Source organism: Coregonus lavaretus (assembly GCF_964263955.1).
Source record: "Coregonus lavaretus genome assembly, chromosome: 31".
Classification (NCBI taxonomy): Eukaryota; Metazoa; Chordata; class Actinopteri; order Salmoniformes; family Salmonidae; genus Coregonus; species Coregonus lavaretus.
This window is the reverse complement of record NC_140018.1, coordinates 13,729,403-13,754,054: the sequence shown is the minus strand read 5'-3', so window position 1 is coordinate 13,754,054 and position 24,652 is coordinate 13,729,403. Positions and strand designations below refer to the sequence as shown.

The following is a 24,652-nucleotide window of genomic DNA, read 5'->3' as shown; positions in this document are numbered from 1 at the left end:
CGAGCTGGGGAAGCAGAGCGCTCTCCGCGCCAGGCCCATCTCTAGAGGCGACCAGCAGTGAGGAAGTCAAAGCAGCTTTTGTGTCGCTTCTGCTGGCTGCATGTTTGTTAATTATCCCGTCTGTGTGCTCAGACAACTTGGGCTCCCCGAGAGAGCCAACCAACCCAGTCGACGGAAGAGTGCACAACACACCGTCAACAAAGATTAACTTATCTCAGAGCCATGCATCGAGATGTCTGATTGGGGAAGACACTGCAAAACAAAGAGCTATCTTGTGTGAACTGCTACCAATAGACTAAATTATTCAAACCACATTTTCCTGTTTATGTTTGGGGTATAGGCATATAGGCCTACGCCTGTTGATCATTAGTGACCAAACCAATCCAAATGCTTTGCAATTATGATGAGGAGGATAACATTAATCATATCAGCAGCAGCCTCTGTAGAGGTATAAGGGCTGCCTACTGGCTGTACTTCACTTCTTATCAAATTGATCTTGGCCAGCAGTTTTGGGGCTAAAAGGAAACTAGGCTTATTCTGCACCCACTCAGATAACCATACCCAAAACTCTTAATCGGTTTGGCACAGTCTATTCTAACTTTGGAAATAGTCAGTGAATGGCAATTAATCTGTTGGCAGTTCAGTCCCTGCGGTCTTGGGAAGCAGTTTGGGAGCATCCGTCTTTTTCTCCAGAAAGTGAAAGTGCACGTCAGTCCTCTGAACGCCTTCATTGAGCCCCAACTTGATGGTTCTCTATCCCGCTCAGATCAGTTCTTTAGAGCGCAGAATAGCGCCGAATAGCCTCGCCTTGATCAGCATCAATTGTCATCCCGGGTTTCTGGCCACTTTGGCCGCCAGTGGGCGAAGTCAGGGCTAATCCCTGGACAGGGAATCACGGGGAAAGAGAAAAGCAACAATAACCAAGTCAAGCGTAAAAAATGAAAGCGAAATCTCTATTATCATCTCCCTGCATTTCCCAGCGATCTAGTGAAAATCAGGCTAGTTTGTGAGTCGAATCAGACGCCCAGGGAAGAATATGGGGTCGCGCTGGGTTGGTAGACTCACACGATGAAGAGGGCAATATTTCGGTGAAAGGGGGCCTCGCATTTGCAAAATCCCTCTCACATCCCGACATAACCATTAAATGCAGACTGACTTTATGTTGTATAGAGAGCGACAAACAAGAAAAGAGGCACAGTTCTCCAATGAAAGAATGGGGTTTTGGAGGATTAGGGACGGCCCGAAGGATGAAGAATAACTTCTGAATAACTTTACAGCTATTTTCTCCCCTTGCTTGCAAGAGCCAAGTTTACTGCTAAACCGGTTTACGTTTAACCCCTTATTGCATCCACTTTCCCAGATTTCCTTGCAACAAATGAATGTTTGTTTGCGCAAAAATCTGATCTTTTTTACGCAGTCATTTTTCATGAACTTCTTCATCAGATCTAGCCTAAGTGCTTTCAAAATAGCTGTCTTATTATCATATAGGCCTAGCTTTTTATTTATAACTTGTAATAAATAATTAGTTATTATCACTAACATCACATGCATATAAGTAGGCCTACACTGTAACGGAAAACTGTAATTTATACGGTAATTTTAGGTATTATCAACAGTCAAAAATAAAAAAAACATCTAAAATGTGTTACTGCAGCATACTGTAAATTATGGTGCGTTGCGGAAAAATTGCTGTATTTCGAATGGTACCTTCCACCCCACAGAATACAATACCATACTGTGCCACAAACCTTTTGACCACTAGTGGGTGCATGGTATGGTTGTTTCTGGGTCATTAACATATTTTGAGGCGTGCCTTGAAAATACTATATTTGTTGCGCCCCTGAGGGAGAATGCTGTATCAATTTAACTCCTATGTGGTTATAGCGTCCCTTCAATTTGTATGGGGGACAGATTGGAGTGGCAACCAGTCTTAAACCTTAAATGGTTGAGCATTTTGCCATGTTCTTTGGATCTGTTTTGCCCTGTGGTTGCTGCCAGTTTGGAAGCCTTTGTGAAGGCCTCTAGAAGTGCAAGTGATATAATTTATTTTAATTAATATACTGTATTAAGCTACTTGCACCAATCCCTTGTAATTACAGTAAAATCCTGTGAAATACAAACCCCTCCCCCCAATGAATTTCATTCATTCATTCTGATTATGGTAATATTAAACTTTTTTTTACAGTATAATACAGAACATTTTATGGTATTGTACTGTGTGTCATTACACAGTACTTGCTTTGATACCGTATTTATATTACAGTTGGTGTACTGTAAAATGAAATCCAGAATTTTATTAGCAGCTGAGCTGTCTGTAAAATACTGTAAAGTTCATACCAACCCCATACCGTGTAGGATATTTGATAGGCCTATTGTATACAGTTACAAACGGTGTTGGGGAAGCTACTCTGAAAATATAGTTTACCAAGCTGCAAGAAGTTAAGATACACTAAACCTACCCTTAAGAAACATGTAGTTTACTTAACTAAAGTTATTTTGAAAAAGTAGTTCACTACTTGCAAACTACTTCGTGAAAAATGATCATATCTAAATCTAAAATGTCATAGACTACACATTGCAAGAACATATCACTCTGGTGTCAGATGTTAACATAATGTGTAATTTAACCTATTAAACACAACAAATATGTTTCAAGTGAAAATTAGGCAGGTCTGATGCCGAAAAAGATAGCAAATCTTGCCTACTTTACCCATATTTGCTGTACACCACTATATGCAAAAAGGGAATTAACTACTAAAAACACTACCAAGATTTGAATTTCGCTCAACTACCACCAAGCTACAACAAAATATAATTAAATAACTAGTTGAACAGGGCTACATGCAATTCACTACTCCCCATCACCAGCCACAAATGACATATCACAGATAATCCCAAAAATGCTTTGAAAGATTTGAAAAAATTAGAATTTAGAAAATGTTGCTGAAGTTGCTTAGTCCAATATGCTGAAATAGGCCTATTTAGAAGGGGGGGGGGGGGATTGCGCTCAAGGCTATGTAGCTTAATACATTTCAAAAATATAAATGAGATTTATGCATGCAGTCCTCTTAGCTTGTGTGTATTTGCTGTAATTTATATTATGGATATTAAGGTTATTCAATTAATAGGCCTATGCTATATACATTTATATCCGTTTGAGAATAAGATGATACTCTCTTGGTCTCATAGGCTTACTAATGATTTCTTATCGAACGTGGAATCACAAGGCGGTCTCCTCCTGCCTCATCACCTTACTGATGAGCCCTTGAGGCGATGGGAGACACTCTGCGAGCCTAATTAGGGATTTTTGTCCTCGTGGAGCGGGATTCGGTATCTATCACATGCTAATGAACCCCTTCAGTAGGTTCCATCCTTTCCATTCGCCACGGAATTAACCGACAGTCATGCAATATGGCCTAACAAGTTCTTAGATTGGCATTTATAACACATAAGGCAATAGCCATCTACTAGATCTTTATACAGTGCTTTTTACTAAACACAAGTCATCATGTATTACAATAAAGGTCAATTCGGGGACTGTGTATTTTAGTTGTTTTATCAATGTTTATTCGCTTCTGAATCTCAGTCTCTTTAGCCCAGCGAGTGAGTTTATAATAAGGTTATTTTGTTTGAAGATTTACACATGATTTTCACAGCATGACAGCGTCCTAAATGGCACCATATTCCCCCTATGGGCCATGGTCAAAAGTAGTGCACTATATAGGGAATAGGGTGTCATTTGGTACAGAAACCTATACTTCTGAAGATTTACACATGATTTGCATAACCTGGCAGGTTTCCCTGAACAGATTCTTCATGACGTTAGTGCCTCCGGGCCGTCAGTCCATTGTGCGTCCAAAATGGAACCTTATTCTCTATTTAGTGCACTACTTTTGACCAGGGCCCATAGAGTTTTGGTCAAAAGTAGGGCACTATATAGGGAATAGGATGCCATTTGGGCCAAACACGTTTGACGCGCAGAGACCCGTCTAGTATAGGGAAGGGAAGGGAAGGGAGGGGGCCGTTTAGTGCACAATAAACACAATTATGAGAAATATGGAATTATGAGAAATATGGAATTGTTGACACGGCTATGATCCTAAAGACCAGATATAGTCCTTATTATAAGTTATAATCATTAGCATGGGAGGGGGGTCGTTTAGTGCACAATAAACACAATTATGAGAAATGTGTAATTGTTGAAAAGGCTATGATCCTAAAGCAGATATAGCTTAATCATGATAGCAGTTATCGTTTTGCTTAGCTTAAGTATATCATTTTCCATCACAAAAACATATCAATAACATTCTTCAAAGTCAGTTAGGCCTATCCTAACGGTTATGACCAATAATAACATAACAAAACTGTGATCATTGACTAATTTCCATCCATTCATATAGATTTTGTGGTCAAGTTTCCAAACAGCATGAGACAGAAGGTGTGTCTGTAGCCTAACCAGCTTTATAATACCTGCCAACACTAATGAATTGCCTTCAGCAGTGACATGCAGGCACACAAACAGACGCATGCATTCGTGCACACACGCGCAGACCAGTGGCATAGCACAGTTTAGCGGGCCCCCTGCAAGGTCCGAGCAATTTTTGTCTGTGTGTAAAGTTCTGAACGATTAGTGCTTTTTAGGTCAGTTCATGTCGGTTCATTATAACAAAAATTATCACGGTTTTCGATTATTAAAAAACAAACATTAAATGCACTATGCATTATGTGGGTTGAATGCTGTAACAACACATAATAAAGAAATTAATAAAAGTCCCATGGTGATAGTGACTGTCCATTACTGCTTATCACTTATTAACCATCATTTATTCACATGAGTTCACTTTATCATCACTTGAGTCATCATCTCATCTCTACAGAGCTGCTGCCATGGGCGGATTGGCCGTCTGGCAATTCTGGCAAATGCCAGAAGGACCGGAACATCTTTTATTAGGATGGGCTGGTGGAAATGTACAATAATTATATATACAGTATATAACAATTCTGTACACTGCCAGCGGCCCATTAACTTGTTTTTTTAAACGACTTTTGTGCTATTCTGCAGACAGAAATAGCAGCCGTTTTTTGTGTAAAAAGAAAAGCACCCTCAGCACCCCTACTTCCCGTGGTTATGGTTGTAATAATGTTTTATATTGAGCATTTGGCTCTGGGCAACTGCCGGTCCCCCTACCAAGATTGGCCGGCCCGGTTTTCTGATTGGCTGAGCTGAGATGGCACAAATTCACATTCAAAGTCAAACGTGCGTCATCAAAGAGAGTGAGACCCGCCCTGACTCTGTCAGTCAAAACGTTAGAGACCAAAAAAGGGCTATTGAGGCTGACACTGCTAAATGTGTGAAATTACCGACTTTGCTAAAAGTTCTGGTTCAGCTGGTCCGAGTGCAGTGTCTGTGAGAAATGACAGATCATCTGCTGCGGTGCAGTCAAGGTAAGAAGGAAACAGACAGACACACTCACGCACACTGACACAGATCATGTAGCCTACTACTGCAGTTAGGCCTAATATTTTGGCTGTATATTATATTAAATATATTTCATACCTACTATAGTAGGCAAATTAGGGGAGGGGGATTCGGGGTGACATTTAGACATTAGGCTACTCATCTCTTGGGCTAATGGTATTCCGATTTTAGTTGAGGTCCTTTCCTGAATATGACAATGTAAAAATAGATGTCTTGCTCAGTAAAAGACGGAAAAGCATTGACTACTTTTGATGCACAATGGGTTTATAGTGAATGGCTAATACATGTATATTATTATTATTATTATTATTATTATTATTATTATTATTATTATTATTATCGTTGCAGTGTAGTATCCAGGCGTTGCAGAGCCATTGCAAATATTGTTCAGGATTTTTTGGGGTGAGATTATTATCTACTAGCCTACACATTATAAACTATTCAAGTCATTTTCCTTTCAAAATCACAAAAGGGATGAACATCTGAACAATTAAATGAACACGGTTTATGATGAGCAGAAGGTGCTCCGGAGGCCAGAATCCATATAAAAACGGCATATTATCGCCAGACTTCTGAGCAGGCATTAGAATAGGCCCTAATGCCACGCATTCTCTCCCCCTTATTTTCATTAGGCTCTGATGACTGCGAAATTGCTGCGGACTGCAAGTTATCAAGAGCCACTAATTTCGCATTAAAGACCATTGACTGCAGTGGCTTGATTCAAGGGTTTTTTGACAATTATCACAATCAGAATTTGAGCCCAGATAATTTACCTTGACTCCGAAATTATTTGCGTCGTGCCATGCGCACATTTGAAAATTGCATGGTGTCAAAACGCGCGGCGGTAGGCCTAAATAATGAGGAGGCGAGTGATACGGGATCAGGAGGTGCACATATCTCCATATTGCCGCTCTCCTCTCCAACACGCAGGGTCACACTCATCTTCACACAGTCTGTCATTAACTCTCTCTCTCTCTCACTCACACACACACACCTTTAATATATATATATATATATATATATATATATATATATATATTAGTTCTCTCTTTTGTCTACAATCTTTCACTAATTTGAAGCATCAAATAAGCAATCAAAGACCCAATTGGCCAAATTACCCAACATGAGGAAACGCAGGTGACTTGCTGGATGCAGGTGCGTTTTGTGTGTGTTTGTGTTTTGAGAGGAGCAGAATCCTTCTCCAATCCATCCGATCTAGTAAGGGGGGCACTAAAGGTGATCATGTCTCCTCTGATCTCCAATTAGCCACCTTGACATTGACCTTATTTAGCGCAGCAGATAAACTCATTTGAGAGCGAGAGAGAGAGGGTTACAAAGTTCGCTACAGTATGACAAATGCATGTGTTTAATTTTTTATCATTTAGCAGACGCTCTTATCCAGAGCGACTTACAGGAGCAATTCGGTTCACTGCAAAATGATACAATTACAGTTATACGATCAGTTGATATTGCTTAATCGAGTATGTTGTAAAAATAACTACTTTCGGAATAACATTCTGAATTAGCACAAGAAAGCGCTAGCTCCCACCCAGTTCTCTCGAGATCCTCATTATCACATGACCACAATAGTAGACAGGAACAAGAAGTGATGGACTGTTATGAAGTGTGAGCGTTTGAAAGGTGCTTCTTAAAACTTCACAAACATGTTTATTGTTCAGGTGGGTGCGTTATTGATAGCGTTGGTATATTACGGAAATGCTCAAACGTCTATTGTCGCTGTAAACACCACCATCCCGGGTTCAGAGCTGAGCGCAAACGGCTTGAAGCAACGCGCCGCGGTAGTTGTGCCTCAGTCGCCCGTGTTTCACCCTGGTCTCGGTTCCCAGTTCTCGCTCAACCTGTTGTCGGCGTTTCCAGAAGATCTGGAGGTCAGCGATTACTGCTTCGAGCTGCTGGCTATTTTTGGGCAGCGATATTCAACGTATGTGAATTGTTTGGTGTCCGCCGCGCGCCCTGTCAAAGTGTGCCAAAACTGTTATGGCACCTACGGCAACCTTATGGAAATCTACAAAAACATATCATCAGACCAGGTAGGCTGAATAACATGTTTGTTTTCTCTTTGAGTTCGTTATTATTTAGATTATGCAGCACCATGTTTTTGCCCTGTACTGCGGGCTAATTGGTGCGCCATGGTCACATGTGTCATGTCTTGTGACTGTTGCTAGTAGCCCACGCCAGTGTATAGCAGGGGAAATTGAAAATCACAAGACTAGTTATTCAGGAAACAATGAATATGACACATGCCCTACTGTTGCCATAATGGGGATCAACTAAGATCTAGGTGTTATTTCGCCTAATGGCACTGTTTTGCCACCTATTTCAGTTTATTTTATTTTATTTTTTATTTTTATTTTTTCACCTTTATTTAACCAGGTAAGCCAGTTGAGAACAAATTCTCATTTACAACTGCGACCTGGCCAAGATAAAGCAGTGCCATTAAAAACAACAACAACACAGAGTTACATATGGAATAAACAAAATATACAGTCAATAACACAATAGAAAATCTATATACAGTGTGTGCAAATGTAGTAAGTTATGGAGGTAAGGCAATAAATAGTGCAAAATAATTACAATTTAGTATTAACACTGGAGTGATAGATGTGCAGATGATGATGTGCAAATAGAGATACTGGGGTGCAAATTAGCAAAATAAATAACAATGTAAATAACAATATACGGATGAGGTAGTTGGGTGGGCTAATTACAGATGGGCTGTGTACAGGTGCAGTGATCGGTAAGCTACTCTGACAACTGATGCTTAAAGTTAATGAGGGAGATAAGTGTCTCCAGCTTCAGAGATTTTTGCAGTTCGTTCCAGTCATTTGCAGCAGAGAAGGAAGGAATGGCGTCCAAAGGAGGTGTTGGCTTTGGGGATGACCAGTGAGATATACTTGCTGGAGCGCAGACTACAGGTGGGTGTTGCTATGGTGACCAATGAGCTAAGATAAGGCAGGGATTTGCCTAGAAGTGATTTATAGATGACCTGGAGCCAGTGGGTTTGGCGACGAATATGTAGTGAGGGCCAGCCAACGAGAGCATACAGGTCCCAATGGTGGGTAGTATATGGGGCTTTGGTGACAAAACGGATGGCACTGTGATAGACTACATCCAATTTGCTGAGTAGAGTGTTGGAAGCTATTTTGTAAATGACATCGCCGAAGTCAAGGATCGGTAGGATAGTCAGTTTTACGAGGGCATGTTTAGCAGCATGAGTGAAGGAGGCTTTGTTTGCGAAATAGGAAGCAGATTCTAGATTTAACTTTGGATTGTAGATGCTTAATGTGAGTCTGGAAGGAGAGTTTACGGTCTAACCAGACACCTAGGTATTTGTAGTTGTCCACATATTCTAAATCAGACCCGCCAAGAGTAGTGATTCTAGTCGGGCGGGTGGGTGCAAGCAGCGTTCGATTTAAGAGCATTCATTTAGTTTTACTAGCGTTTAAGAGCAGTTGGAGGCCACGGAAGGAGTGTTGTATGGCATTGAAGCTCGTTTGGAGGTTTCTTAACACAGTGTTCAATGAAGGGCCAGATGTATACAAAATGGTGTCGTCTGCGTAGCGGTGGATCTGAGAGTCACCAGCAGCAAGAGCGACATCATTGATATACACAGAGAATAGAGTCGGCCCGAGAATTAAACCCTGTGGCACCCCCATAGACTGCCAGAGGTCCAGACAACAGGCCCTCCGATTTGACACATTGAACTCTATCTGAGAAGTAGTTGGTGAACCAGGCGAGGCAGTCATTTGAGAAACCAAGGCTATTTAGTCTGCCAATAAGAATGCAGTGATTGACAGAGTCAAAAGCCTTGGCCAGGTCGATGAAGACGGCTGCACAGTACTGTCTTTTATCGATCGCGGTTATTATATTGTTTAGGTCCTTGAGCGTGGCTGAGGTGCACCCATGACCAGCTCGGAAACCAGATTGCATAGCGGAGAAGGTACGGTGGGATTCGAAATGGTCGGTGATCTGTTTGTTAACTTGGCTTTCAAATACTTTCGAAAGGGAGGGCAGGATGGAAATAGGTCTTTAACAGTTTGGATCTAGAGTGTCACCCCCTTTGAAGACGGGGATGACCGCGGCAGCTTTCCAATCTCTGGGGATCTCAGACGATACGAAAGAGAGGTTGAACAGGTTAGTAATAGGGGTTGCGACAATTTCGGCGGCTAATTTGAGAAAGAAAGGGTCCAGATTGTCTAGCCCAGCTGATTTGTAGGGGTCCAGATTTAGCAGCGCTTTCAGGACATCAGCTATCTGAATTTGGGTGAAGGAGAAGCGGGGGGGGGGCATGGGCAAGTTGCAGCGGAGGGTGCAGAGCTGGTGGCCGGGGTAGGGGTAGCCAGGTGGAAAGCATGGCCAGCCGTAGCAAAATGCTTATTGAAATTCTCTATTATCGTACATTTATCGGTGGTGTCAGTATTTCCTAGCCTCAGTGCAGTGGGTAGCTGGGAGGAGGTGCTCTTATTCTCCATGGACTTTAGTGTCCCAAAACTTTTTGGAGTTAGTGCTACAGGATGCACATTTCTGTTTGAGAAAGCTAGCCTTTGCTTTCCTAACTGATTGTGTATATTGGTTCCTGACTTCACTGAAAAGTTGCATATCGCGGGGGCTGTTCGATGCTAATGCAGTACGCCACAGGATGTTTTTGTGCTGATCAAGGGCAGTCAAGTCTGGGGTGAACCAGGGGCTATATCTGTTCTTAGTTCTGGATTTTTTGAATGGGGCATGCTTATTTAAGATGTAGAGAAAAGCACTTTTGAAGAACATCCAGGCATCCTCTACTGATGGAATGAGGTCAATATCCATCCAGGATACCCGGGCCAGGACAATTAGAAAGGCCTGCTCGCTGAAGTGTTTTAGGGAGCGTTTGACAGTGATGAGTGGTGATTGTTTGACCGCGGACCCATTACGGACCCAGGCAATGATGCAGTGATCCCTGAGATCCTGGTTGAAGACAGCGGAGGTGTATTTAGAAGGTAAATTAGTCAGGATGTTATCTGAGGGTGCCCATGTTTACAGATTTAGGGTTGTCCCTGGTAGGTTCCTTGATAATTTGTGTGAGATTGAGGGCATCTAGTTTGGATTGTAGGATGGCCAGGGTGTTAAGCATATCCCAGTTTAGGTCACCAAGCAGTACAAACTCTGAGGATAGATGGGGGGCAAGCAATTCACATATGGTGTCCAGGGCACAACTGGGGGCTGAGGGGCGGTCTGTAGTAAGCGGCAACAGTGAGAGACTTATTTCTGGAAAGGTGGATTTTTAGAAGTAGAAGCTCAAACTGTTTGGGCACAGACCTGGATAGTATGATAGAGCTCTGCAGGCTATCTCTACAGTAGATTGCAACTCCGCTCCCTTTGGCAGTTCTATCTAGATGGAAAATGTTGTAGTTCGGGATGGACATTTCTGAATTTTTGGTGGCCTTTAGCTTCTCAGCACTTCAAGCTGTTAACACTGAATCCTCAATATAATATATATTCTAACCAGTAGGCCTAAACACGTGGGATCTTGAACACCCTCAGTGAGACTGCTTGTGCATCTGTTTCCAGATGGGCCCAGGGAATGTGAGCTGCAGAGACAGCCTACTGCGTTCTGATAGGCTGATGCTGGTGTTCCTGCTCTACAATAACCTGGAGGACATCTGGACTGCTTCAGAATGTAACCGTAGGTGGACTGCCTTGTATTATCAACACATTGAATTATTTGTTATATGCTGATACTCCATGTACTCCTGTCTATATTATTAGCTTTGTTATTTTCTATGTCTCAAGTTTCTTACTTCCTCTCCTTGTCTCATTTCGTTTGTGATCGATGCTATGAAAATAATTGATAAGTGAAAGCCAGGAGGCAGAGTATACAAGTTTGATCTTTAACCCTGCCATGGTTCATGATTTCAGAATGATATCTGACTTCCTGTCTCTAAGGTTGTGTAAGCCCGGGACACCACAGCCTGACCAATGACACCCTTTACTTCATGGCAACTCTGAACCAGTCCCTCAGCTGCTTCGAGAAGTACCAGAAGGTGGGTCCCTATTGTAGGGCAGAGATTTTTTTATCTAGTCGGTACCAAAACCCATCTAAAGCCACTAGGGAGGGAGAGTGGAATGTTAAGTTCTGAAATGAAGTTTATAGATAACTGAACTGTTTCCACTTTGTGTGATTTAGCAGGGCAACCACTCAGAGCTTTGTAAGGAATGTAAGGCCACATACAGAGGACTGAATGAGCTGTACAGCCGCATGGAGAAGAATCACACCCTCTGCATCGACATCGAGGACTCGGTATGTACAGTACCAGTCAAAAGTTTGGACACACCTACTCATTCCAGGGTTTTTCTTTATTTTTACTATTTTCTACATTGTAGAATAATAGTGAAGACATCAAAACTATGAAATAACACATATGGAATAATAGTAACCAAAAAAGCATTAAACAAATCAAAATATAATTTATATTCAAAGTATCAACCCTTTGCCTTGATTACAGCGTTGCACACTCTTGGTATTCTCTCAACCAGCTTCATGAGGTAGTCACCTGAACTGCATTTCAATTAACAGGTGTGCCTTGTTAAAAGTTAATTTATGGAATTTCTTTCCTTCTTAATGCATTTGAGCCAATCAGTTGTGTTGTGACAAGGTAGGGGTGGTATACAGAAGATAGCCCTATTTGGTAAAAGACCAAGTCCATAATATGGCAAGAACAGCTCAAATAAGCAAAGAGAAACGACAGTCCATCATTACTTTAAGACATGGTCTGTCAATCCAGAAAATGTCAAGAACTTTGAAAGTTTCTTCAAGTGCAGTCGCAAAAACCATAAAGCGCTATGATTAAACTGGCTCTCATGAGTTACATCTGCTGCAGAGGATAAGTTAGTTACCAGCCTCAGAAATCAGCAATTAACTGCACCTCAGATTACAGCCCAAATAAATGCTTCACAGTGTTCAAGTAACAGACACATCTCAACATCAACTGTTCAGAGGAGTCTGCGTGAATCAGGCCTTCATGGTCAAATTGCTGCAAAGAAACCACTACTAAAGGACAACAATAATAAGAAGAGACTTGCTTGGGCCAAGAAACACGAGCAATGGACCGGTGGAAATCTGTCCTTTGGTCTGATGAGTCAAAATTTGAGATTTCTGGTTCCAACCGCCGTGTCTTTGTGAGACGCAGAATAGGTGAACGGATGATCTCCGCATGTGTGGTTCCCATCGTGAAGCATGGAGGAGGAGGTGTGGGGGTGCTTTGCTGGTGACACTGTCTGTGATTTATTTAGAATTCAAGGCACACTTAACCAGCATGGCTACCACAGCATTCTGCAGCGATACGTCATCCCATCTGGTTTGGGCTTAGTGGGACTATCATTTGTTTTTCAACAGGACAACGACCCAAAACACACCTCCAGGCTGTGTAAGGGCTATTTGACCAATAAGGAGAGTGATGGCGTGCTGCATCAGATGACCTGGCCTCCACAATCACCTGACCTCAACCCAATTGAGATGGTTTGGGATGAGTTGGACTGCAGAGTGAAGGAAAAGCAGCCAACAAGTGCTCAGCATTTGTGGGAACTCCTTCAAGACTGTTGGAAAAGCATTCCTCTTGAAGCTGGTTGAGAGAATCTAAAATAAATGTTGATTCATTTAACACTTTTTTGGTTACTACATGACACCATATGTGTTAATTCATAGTTTTGATGTCTTCACTATTTTTCTACAATATAGTAAAAATAAAGCAAAACCCTTGAATGAGTAGGTGTGTCCAAACTTTTGACTGGAACTGTATTTCTCAGCCACAGGTTGTCATTACACCTTGCGCTTTGTCATTCATGTTTGGTATTTTATTAGGATCCCCATTAGCTGTTGCAAAAGCAGCAGCTACTCTTCCTGGTGTCCACACAAAACATGAAACATGACATAATACAGAACATTAATAGACCAGAACAGCTCAAGGACAGAACTACATACATTTTTTAAAAAGGCACACGTAGCCTACATATCAATACATACACACAAACTATCTCGGTCAAATAGGGGTGTGGCGTTGTGCCGTGAGGTGTTGCTGTATCTGTTTTTTTAAACCAGGTTTGCTGTTTATTTGAGCAATATGAGATGGAACGGAGTTCCTTGCAATAATGGCTCTATATAATATTGTAGGTTTCTTGAATTTGTTCTGGATTTGGGGACTGTGAAATGTCTGTTGGGGTAAGTGTGTGTGTCAGAGCTGTGTGTAAGTTGACTATGCAAACAATTTGGGATTTTCAACACTAATGTTTCTTATAAAAAGAAGTGATGCAGTCAGTCTCTCCTCAACTCTTAGCCAAGCGAGATTGGCATGCATAGTATTTATATCAGCCCTCTGATTACAATGAAGAGCAAGACGTGCCGCTCTGTTTTGGACCAGCTGCAGCTTAACTAGGTATTTCCGTGCGGCACTGTACTACACAACTGGACAATAATCAAGATTAGACTAAACTAGAGCCTGCAGAACTTGCTTTTTGGAGTTTGGTGTCAAAAAAGCAGAGCATCTCTTTATTACAGACAGACTTCTCCCCATCTTTACAACCATTGAATCTATATGTTTTACATTTACATTTTAGTCATTTAGCAGACGCTCTTATCCAGAGTTTGACCATGATAGTTTACAATCTAAGGTAACGCCAAGTAATTTAGTCTCCTCAACTTGTTCAACAGCCACACGATTCATTACCAGATTCAGCTGAGGTCTAGAACTTAGGGAATGATTTGTACCAAATACAATGCTCTTAGTTTTATAGATGTTCAGGACCAGTTTATTAGTGGCCACCCATTCCAAAACAGACTGCAACTATTTGTTAAGGGTTTCAGTGACTTCATTAGCTGTGGTTGCTGATGCGTATATGGTTGAATCATCAGCATACATGGACACACATGCTTTGTTTAATGCCAGTGGCAGGTCATTGGTAAAAATAGAGTAGAGGGCCTAGAGAGCTGTCCTGTGGTACACCACACTTTATGTTTGACATTAGAGAAGCTTCCATTAAAGAAAACCCTTTGAGTTCTATTAGATAGCTCTTAATCCACAATATGGCAGAGGTTGAAAAGTCATAACACATACGTTTTTTCAACAACATGTTATGGTCAATAATATCAAAGGCTGCACTGAAATCTAACAGTACAGCTCCCACAATCTTCTTATTATACATTTCTTTCAACCAATTACATTTTACATTTTAGTCATTTAGCAGACGCTCTTATCCAGAGCGACTTACAGTTAGTGAGTGCATACATTATTTTTATTTTTTATACTGGCCCCCGTGAGAATCGAACCCACAACCCTGGCGTTGCAAACGCCATGCTCTACCAACTGAGCTACATCCCTGCCGGCCATGCCCTCCCCTACCCTGGACGACGCTGGGCTAATTGTGCCCCGCCCCATGGGTCTCCCGGTCGCGGCCGGCTACGACAGAGCCTGGATTCGAACCACGATCTCTAGTGGCACAGCTAGTACTGCGATGCAGTGCCTTAGACCACTGCGCCACTCGGGAAACTTTCAGTCATTTGTGTCAGTGCAGTACATGTTGAGTGCCCTTCCCTATAAGCATGCTGAAAGTCTGTTGTTAATTTGTTTACAGAGAAATAGCATTGTATTTGGTTAAACACTATTTTTTCCAACCGTTTGCTAAGAGCTGGCAGCAAGCTTATAGATCTGCTGTTAGAACCAGTAAAGGCCGCTTTACCATTCTTGGGTAGTGGAATTACTTTGGCTTCCCTCCAGGCCTGAAGTCAAAGACTTTCCTCTAGGCTCAGATTAAAGATATGACAGATAGGAGTGGCTATAGAGTCAGCTACCATCCTCAGTAGCTTTCCATTGAAGTTGTCAATGCAGGAGGTTTGTCATTATTGATCGATAACAATAATTTTTTCACCTCTCCCACACAAACTTTACAAAATTCAAACTTTAATTTCGTTATTTGTTTTTTTATGCATGAATACGATGGCTCACTGTTCATTGCTGGCATTTCCTGCCTAAGTCTGCCCACTTTGCCAATGAAGTAATCATTTAAATAATTGGCAACATCAAATGGTTTTGTGATGAATAAGCCATCTGATTCGATGAAAGATGGAGTTGAATTTGTCTTTCTGCCCATAATTTCATTTAAAGTTCTCCAAAGTTGTTTTCCATCATTCTTTATATCATTGATCTTGGCTTCATAATACAGTTTATTCATCTTTTGTTGAGTTTAGTCACATAATTTCTCAATTTGCAGTAAGTCAACCAGTCAGATGTGCAGCCAGACTTATTAGCCACTCCTTTTGCCCCATCTCTTTCAACCATACAGATTTTCAATTCCTCATCAATCCATGGAGCCTTAACAGTTCTAACAGACAGTTTCTTAACAGGTGCATGTTTATCAATAATTGGAAGAAGCAATTTCATAAATTAATCAAGCGCAGCGTCTGGATGCTCCTTATTAATCACATCAGACCAACAAATATTTTTTACATCATCCACATGAGTCACAGCATAATCTTTTGTATGATCTCTTATACACTATTTTAGGCCCAGCTTTTGGAACTTTGGCTTTCCTGGATATAGCCACTATATTGTGATCACTGCATCCAATGAGTACGGATACAGCTTTAGAACAATGTTCTACAGTATTAGTAAAAATGTGAATGACCTTGTTCCTGTAGTGTTTGTGAACACCCTGGTAGGTTGATTTAATAACCTGAACCAGATTACAGGCACTGGTTACAGTAAGAAGCTTCATCTTGAGCAGACCGCTTCATCAAAACCAGTCAATATTCAAAGGTCCCCAAGAAAGTAGACCTCTCTGTTTACATTACATACACTATCAAGCATTTCACACATATTATTTAGATACTGACTGTTCGCACTTGGTGGCCTATAGCAACACCCCCCCAAAAAAAAGCTTTAGGTGTGGCAAGTGAACCTGCAACCACAACGCTTCAATAACACTCAACGTTAACACTTGATACTTCTCTAAGCATTACAGGGATATAGCTCTGAAAAAAAATATATATATATATATATATATATATATATATATATATATATATATATATATATATATATATATATACATACACACAGTGAGGGAAAAAAGTATTTGATCCCCTGCTGATTTTGTACGTTTGCCCACTGACAAAGAAATGCTCAGTCTATAATTTTAATGGTAGGTTTATTTGAACAGTGAGAGACAGAATAACAACAAAAAAATCCAGAAAAACGCATGTCAAAAAAGTTATAATTTGCATTTTAATGAGGGAATAAGTATTTGACCCCCTCTCAATCAGAAAGATTTCTGGCTCCCAGGTGTCTTTTATACAGGTAACAAGCTGAGATTAGGAGCACACTCTTAAAGGGAGTGCTCCTAATCTCAGTTTGTTACCTGTATAAAAGACACCTGTCCACAGAAGCAATCAATCAATCAGATTCCAAACTCTCCACCATGGCCAAAACCAAAGAGCTCTCCAAGGATGTCAGGGACAAGATTGTAGACCTACACAAGGCTGGAATGGGCTACAAGACCATAGCCAAGCAGCTTGATGAGAAGGTGACAACAGTTGGTGCGATTATTCGCAAATGGAAGAAACACAAAAGAACTGTCAATCTCCCTCGGCCTGGGGCTCCATGCAAGATCTCACCTCGTGGAGTTGCAATGATCATGAGAACGGTGAGGAATCAGCCCAGAACTACACGGGAGGATCTTGTCAATGATCTCAAGGCAGCTGGGACCATAGTCACCAAGAAAACAATTGGTAACACACTACGCCGTGAAGGACTGAAATCCTGCAGCTCCCGCAAGGTCCCCCTGCTCAAGAAAGCACATATACAACTCGCCGTGTTTGGAGGAGGAGGAATGCTGCCTATGACCCCAAGAACACCATCCCCACCGTCAAACATGGAGGTGGAAACATTATGCTTTGGGGGTGTTTTTCTGCTAAGGGGACAGGACAACTTCACCGCATCAAAGGGACGATGGACGGGGCCATGTACCGTCAAATCGTGGGTGAGAACCTCCTTCCCTCAGCCAGGGCATTGAAAATGGGTCGTGGATGGGTATTCCAGCATGACAATGACCCAAAACACACGGCCAAGGCAACAAAGGAGTGGCTCAAGAAGAAGCACATTAAGGTCCTGGAGTGGCCTAGCCAGTCTCCAGACCTTAATCCCATAGAAAATATGTGGAGGGAGCTGAAGGTTCGAGTTGCCAAATGTCAGCCTCGAAACCTTAATGACTTGGAGAAATCTGCAAAGAGGAGTGGGACAAAATCCCTCCTGAGATGTGTGCAAACCTGGTGGCCAACTACAAGAAGCGTCTGACCTCTGTGATTGCCAACAAGGGTTTTGCCACCAAGTACTAAGTCATGTTTTGCAGAGGGGTCAAATACTTATTTCCCTCATTAAAATGCAAATCAATTTATAACATTTTTTATATGCATTTTTCTGGATTTTTTTGTTGTTATTCTCTCTCACTGTTCAAATAAACCTACCATTAAAATTATAGACTGCCCACTGACAAAGAAATGATCAAACGTACTAAATCAGCAGGGGATCAAATACTTTTTTCCCTCACTGTATATATACAGTGGGGAAAAAAAGTATTTAGTCAGCCACCAATTGTGCAAGTTCTCCCACTTAAAAAGATGAGAGAGGCCTGTAATTTTCATCATAGGTACACGTCAACTATGACAGACAAATTGAGGAAAAAAAATCCAGAAAATCACATTGTAGGATTTTTTTATGAATTTATTTGCAAATTATGGTGGAAAATAAGTATTTGGTCACGTACAAACAAGCAAGATTTCTGGCTCTCACAGACCTATAACTTCTTCTTTAAGAGGCTCCTCTGTCCTCCACTCGTTACCTGTATTAATGGCACCTGTTTGAACTTGTTATCAGTATAAAAGACACCTGTCCACAACCTCAAACAGTCACACTCCAAACTCCACTATGGCCAAGACCAAAGAGCTGTCAAAGGACACCAGAAACAAAATTGTAGACCTGCACCAGGCTGGGAAGACTGAATCTGCAATAGGTAAGCAGCTTGGTTTGAAGAAATCAACTGTGGGAGCAATTATTAGGAAATGGAAGACATACAAGACCACTGATAATCTCCCTCGATCTGGGGCTCCACGCAAGATCTCACCCCGTGGGGTCAAAATGATCACAAGAACCACACGGGGGGACCTAGTGAATGACCTGCAGAGAGCTGGGACCAAAGTAACAAAGCCTACCATCAGTAACACACTACGCCGCCAGGGACTCAAATCCTGCAGTGCCAGACGTGTCCCCCTGCTTAAGCCAGTACATGTCCAGGCCCGTCTGAAGTTTGCTAGAGTGCATTTGGATGATCCAGAAGAGGATTGGGAGAATGTCATATGGTCAGATGAAACCAAAATAGAACTTTTTGATAAAAACTCAACTCGTTGTGTTTGGAGGACAAAGAATGCTGAGTTGCATCCAAAGAACACCATACCTACTGTGAAGCATGGGGGTGGAAACATCATGCTTTGGGGCTGTTTTTCTGCAAAGGGACCAAGACGACTGATCCGTGTAAAGGAAAGAATGAATGGGGCCATGTATCGTGAGATTTTGAGTGAAAACCTCCTTCCATCAGCAAGGGCATTGAAGATGAAACGTGGCTGGGTCTTTCAGCATGACAATGATCCCAAATACATCGCCCGGGCAATGAAGGAGTGGCTTCGTAAGAAGCATTTCAAGGTCCTGGAGTGGCCTAGCCAGTCTCCAGATCTCAACCCCATAGAAAATCTTTGGAGGGAGTTGAAAGTCCGTGTTGCCCAGCGACAGCCCCAAAACATCACTGCTCTAGAGGAGATCTGCATGGAGGAATGGGCCAAAATACCCGCAACAGTGTGTGAAAACCTTGTGAAGACTTACAGAAAACGTTTGACCTGTGTCATTGCCAACAAAGGGTATATAACAAAGTATTGAGAAACTTTTGTTATTGACCAAATACTTATTTTCCACCATAATTTGCAAATAAATTCATTAAAAATCCTACAATGTGATTTTCTGGAAATATTTTCTCTCATTTTGTCTGTCATAGTTGACGTGTACCTATGATGAAAATTACAGGCCTCTCTCATCTTCTTAAGTGGGAGAACTTGCACAATTGGTGGCTGACTAAATACTTTTTTTCCCCACTGTGTGTGTGTGTGTATGTGTATATATATATATATATATATATATATATATATATATACAGCAACACCTCCCCCATAAGCATTTCTGGCTCTTCTATAGATGTTATATTCTTGTATTGCTACTGCTGTATCATCAAATGAATTATCTCAGAAATGGCTAATATATTAATTTTATCTGATGTTAGCAAGTTATTGATTTCATGAACCTTATTTTTAAGGCTACATATATTAATATGGGCTATTTTCTGCACTTTCCTGGGTTGCTACTGCTGTATCATCAAATGAATTATCTCAGAAATGGCTAATATATTAATTTTATCTGATGTTAGCAAGTTATTGATTTTCATGAACCTTATTTCTAAGGCTACATATATTAATATGGGCTATTTTCTGCACTTTCCTGGGTAGCTTATCAGAGATAGACGTATTAATGAAAAGAGCAAACAAAGCAAGATTTAAAAAAAACTTTTAGCTTTGGAAGCCCAGGCTTCCCACATGCCTAGTAAAGTTCTCCTCAGAGAGACGATCGTCTAGATGGAAACTAGTGACGCGTTGCCAATTATCAAACCAATCAACTTCTGCATGGGTGGAGTCCCAAACAGAGGTTGTTTCTAAACATTTTTTCTGACTTGCAACAAGCCAGCATAAGATCAAAACTTGTCTGACACGGTAGGAAAAGAGACACGGACAAAATGAGGAAAAACAAGGAAATGCCTTTCTAGTCAGAGCCAATCCAATGCAAGCGTTGAATGCCAGTACTTCCATTCAAATGCAAAATGCAATACTGAAGTACTACAGACTTCCAATAGTCGAGTCAACGAGACGAGATTTTGAAGGATGGCCACGTGAGACTACATTCATGTCCACAAAATATATGGAATACACTCTCAAGACTGTCACACAATGCCTTTCTTGCTATTTATGGTAATATTATAATATATGCCATTTAGCAGAGGGTTTTATCCAAAGCGATTTACAGTCATGCATGCATACATTTTACGTATGGGTGGTCCTGGGAAGCGAACCCACTATACTGGCGTTGCAAGCGCCATGCTCTAGCAACTGCGCTACAGAGGACCCTGGTATAACTCTGTTTGCGCACTAGTGCCCAGGAGGCTGCAGAATACATTGGAGAATGTAAAGTTTAGCCATTTTCTCCACCTCAGTGAGAGCACTACAAATAGAAATGTGGAAGATGTGAAACGGCACTCCCTAGGGGGCTCTAAGGCTGCGATTTATACAGGCAGCCCAATTCTGATTTTTTTCTGCCACTAGTTAGTCTTTTGAATAATCTGATCAGATCTTTTGCCAATAATTGAGCAAAAGATCAGAATTGTGCTGCCTGTGTAAACACAGTCATTGAGAAAGAAATGAGAGAGATGTCACCAGGGTGGCATCCCAATTATCTCTCTTTCTCCCGAAGTGTGCACTTGTTCACTTCCCTACATGGATTTGAAAAGAAAATGACTGGTATGGAAACTCCCGTCTAGCCCATGCCAACACCAATCCAATGCTTTTAAACTTGTGGGGAGTAGTGAACAGGTGCACACTTCAGGACAAGGAGAGGTTATTAGGACGTACTACAGTTCTGGTAGTGCCAGCGAGTTTCAAAGGAAGAAGTGACGTAGAAACTAGAAGGGCACTAGGGACAGAAGGCCAGCGATGGAGCAAGGGAGTCAGATGGATAGAAAAGAGTGATAGACTCAAATAGACAAGTGGGCGCGAGAGAGAGAGAGACAGACTGTGTCCCCTTTTGTATTTCTTTAAGCTCCTGTGTTGTTGTGTTGATGGTGGGGGGGATCTTGCCTTGTCTTGTTTCAGATGAATATGACCCGCATACTGTGGAGCAAGAATTTCAATTGTTCCTTCCCCCGGGCGGAGACTGTTCCTGTCATTGCCGTGTCCAGCTTCATGCTCTTTCTGCCCGTCATCTTCTACTTGAGCAGCTTCCTTCACTCTGAACAAAAGAAACGCAAGCTCATACACCGTGAGTAACCAGCTTAATTCACCCATTGTTGCGCAGAGAGATTCTTTGACGGGTTGGTTGGAGGGGTGTGTGGGGTTGGGTGGATGTATACTGGGGTGGGGGTGGTGGGGTCCCCAGATTTTTCATGTGAAGAATGTATGTAAGTCGGGGTGTCTCCTGCATGCATGCTCCTGGTTTATAGAGATTGTATCGAAGGGGAGGTGGGAGTTCCTTAAGGAGTGTCCCTAATAATGTCGACTTGTAAAGGAGGGGTGAGGTAGTTCTTCTTAAGGGTTGGGAGTGGGGGAGGAGAGAGGTTTAATGGTGTCCTTGTAAATAGTGGGTTTGGGCCTACTAATGATCTAGGCCGGGGAGTCGAAGAGCAATACCTTACGTTGTTTATTTGACGCATGTCATTATGGTGAAGCAATGGTCTTAGATGAAATGTTCCTGTGTTAAATGTTGTGTAGAGCTGCCATGTGTGGTGGCTAACAGTTACAATGTTCCTTCTTCCTCTCCAGCCAAACGAGCCAAGTCCAACACCAGCTTCATGAACATCCAGGACAAGTTCAGCTGAGGAGAGGGAGGGATGAGGAAGAAATGGAAGGGAATGAGGATAAGATAGAGAAGATAATGACTTTATTATCCCGATGGAGAAATGTTGGTTGTGGCTCTGTGCATACATAAAAACACAATCAACGATAGACAAAGGACATATACAGACAATAAATACAGGTAGAAAAGTACAGTTCATGAGCGATCAATGATCATCTGTACAGTATATATGCTATAGACTACAGAACACTCTGTCAACTACAATGTTAGCTGTAGGTCACACAGGAGGTTGGTGTGCCTTAAATGGGGAGGACGGCTCGTGGTAACGGCTGGAGCGGAATAGGTGGAATGGTATCAAACACATGGTTTCCACCGCTGGGACAAAGGATTGTTTGGCTCTATTCCTTTGGTGCCCTGAGCGATATTACAATTTCCGTACCAGACAAAGAGGAGGAATCTTTGTTTCCTCGCCCCTTGTTCCTTTGGTTTGTCCAAAACCTCTCCTGGATGCAAATGTAACATGTAATTTAATCTATGGCTGTCGTTTCAGACAGGGGTGTATTCATTACGTCTTGCAACGGAAACCGTTTACCGTTTAATAACCAAACGGGAGCAAATTGAATGGAATGGGGAGGGACCTACCTGAATTTGTCCAATAGAAACTCTTGTTTTCATTGCAAAACGTTTTCCGTTTGGAGTAAACGTTTTCTTTTGCAAAACGTTTTGCAACGGACAAAACGTTTTGCAACAGAATTTGCATAATGAATACACCCCAGCTCTAATGACATAGAATTCAAAAAGAGCGCCCCCTGTGGGAGAGGAGGATACCAATCATTAGTATTGAGGTTTTCTTTCTAAGATATAGCAAACTAAAATAATGAACACATTTTTTTTTGCTGAAATGAAATTGCACTGTTCTTTGAACCCCCTAGCCCCACCTCACCTATTGCTTCTACAACGAAAGACAGTCCCACAAGTTGGACTGGAGATGCACCATGATGACTACTGATTTATCGGCAATGGGTAGTTGAAGGATGTTTTTGTGTGCATTATTATTTTTCTTTGTGTGACTAGATGTAACTCTGCTGTGAAAGACAGACGACAGACAGGCAGAAAGCACTTGATGTCCATTAGTTGTGACATGCCTGCCGTGTATAAGGGGATGACAGCTGAGATGGAGAGAAATGTAAAATAAAAATATATATATATAGCAAGGTGAAAGCACTCCATGATATCATAGAAGCGAGAGTGAGCCAGCTCTTTCAAGCCTATGTGGGTTGTTTTTCTTTGCACAGAGAGCTGTTAATGTCTTTATGTCCTTTCACACTGGTTATCACATGCTGGACTTGGTTAAGTTAATGTGTTTTTGTTATATTTGATCATGTGAATAGTTTGTGGCAATAGATGCAATTTGATGTAATTATGTATCTGTATTATTGCCTCAGAAGTGGCTTCCCTTTTGCTTAACAATACATTTCCAACAAACTAGGCCTATTTCAGCTGCAATAGGGTTTTTACTGACCAAAAACACCATCTGTGCCAACTTGACTTTTGCTAGTTGTGTTAATAGTAACTGTTACTTAATTTGTTACAGGTGTAAAATCCTCCTCTTGTAACACTTGTCAAAAATGGTACAGCATGCTTTAGGCCTACTTTGCAGCATCACTGTCAATTATCAGATACAATTAATACATCATGCAAAACCCTAGATTTGTTACTTTTCTTTTTGGCTTGTTACATTTTCCCCTAGAGTCATATCAATTAATTAGCATAATAAAAAAATCCCGTCAAAATCTGTCATTTTTTTTTTGTTGCATGGCCGATGTCGGCCTTCCGCGTCTGCGGTGGAAGGTGTCAGAGCTACAACGGTGTTTGTCAGAACGGTTTGGGTTACAAATTAATATGACCCCTCTAGAAAAATTTGACTCTCACGAACAAGATGGCGTGCTCCGTTTTGCTCTACGGCCCACATGTGTCATGGGACTTGTCTGAAGGTAAACCATTACCGGCCGAAAAATGTATGGAAGTGAATAGGGCATTTCCACGTCAAAGGTATATGGGTCATTCCTCTGAAGAAAAAAAATATATATATATCCTGAGCTTTCTTATCTCTCAGATATAGGATAGACACTTCAAAACATATATATCAAAAGGAAGTATATTTTTTAACTATCTGTTTGACCATATTAATCTGTTATTCAATGTGTTTCTATGGACTAATGGCAGTAAGGCCAAATTCATTCTTTCATCAAATATTTATTTTTATTTTTTATACCTTCTACTAAAATTCAAAATCAACTAGTGATTTTTGCTATGACCATCTTAACAATTCATATTTTAGCTTAGTAGAAGCCCAGCTCCTTAGACTCAAACCCATAACTAACGCCATGTCTTAAGAAATTATGTTCATTTTTGTAACAAAATGTTCTCCTCACTGAATAGCCTAAATTGTAATATGTAGACTAGT

The 24,652-nt window shown here is 41.4% G+C and overlaps 1 protein-coding gene across 2 annotated transcripts; it reads left to right on the top strand.

Annotated features, from left to right (window-relative positions):
• The first annotated feature begins 7,074 nt into the window (after nucleotides 1–7,074).
• Nucleotides 7,075–23,893, top strand: LOC311107040 (osteopetrosis-associated transmembrane protein 1-like). 2 transcript variants are annotated; one of them, XM_084149495.1, is made up of 6 exons: nucleotides 7,075–7,530; nucleotides 11,048–11,162; nucleotides 11,423–11,520; nucleotides 11,667–11,777; nucleotides 21,486–21,651; nucleotides 22,152–23,893. In XM_084149495.1, exons 1-6 carry the CDS (start codon nucleotides 7,144–7,146, stop codon nucleotides 22,205–22,207), a joined length of 933 nt encoding a protein of 310 aa, XP_084005621.1. In that variant the 5' UTR covers nucleotides 7,075–7,143; the 3' UTR covers nucleotides 22,208–23,893. The 2 variants fall into 2 exon arrangements, with proteins under 2 accessions (XP_084005621.1, XP_084005620.1); XM_084149494.1 differs by having other exon boundaries at nucleotides 11,664–11,777.
• The last annotated feature ends 759 nt before the right edge of the window (nucleotides 23,894–24,652 follow it).

Bases quoted from the DNA above. Each gene is read 5' to 3' on its own strand.
- LOC311107040 (XM_084149494.1), top strand. From the start codon at position 7,144: ATGTTTATTGTTCAGGTGGGTGCGTTATTGATAGCGTTGGTATATTAC. The intron at 11,778-21,485 runs GTATGTACAGTA...GTCTTGTTTCAG, and splicing joins GCATCGACATCGAGGACTCG to ATGAATATGACCCGCATACT. The intron at 21,652-22,151 runs GTGAGTAACCAG...CTTCCTCTCCAG, and splicing joins GAAACGCAAGCTCATACACC to CCAAACGAGCCAAGTCCAAC.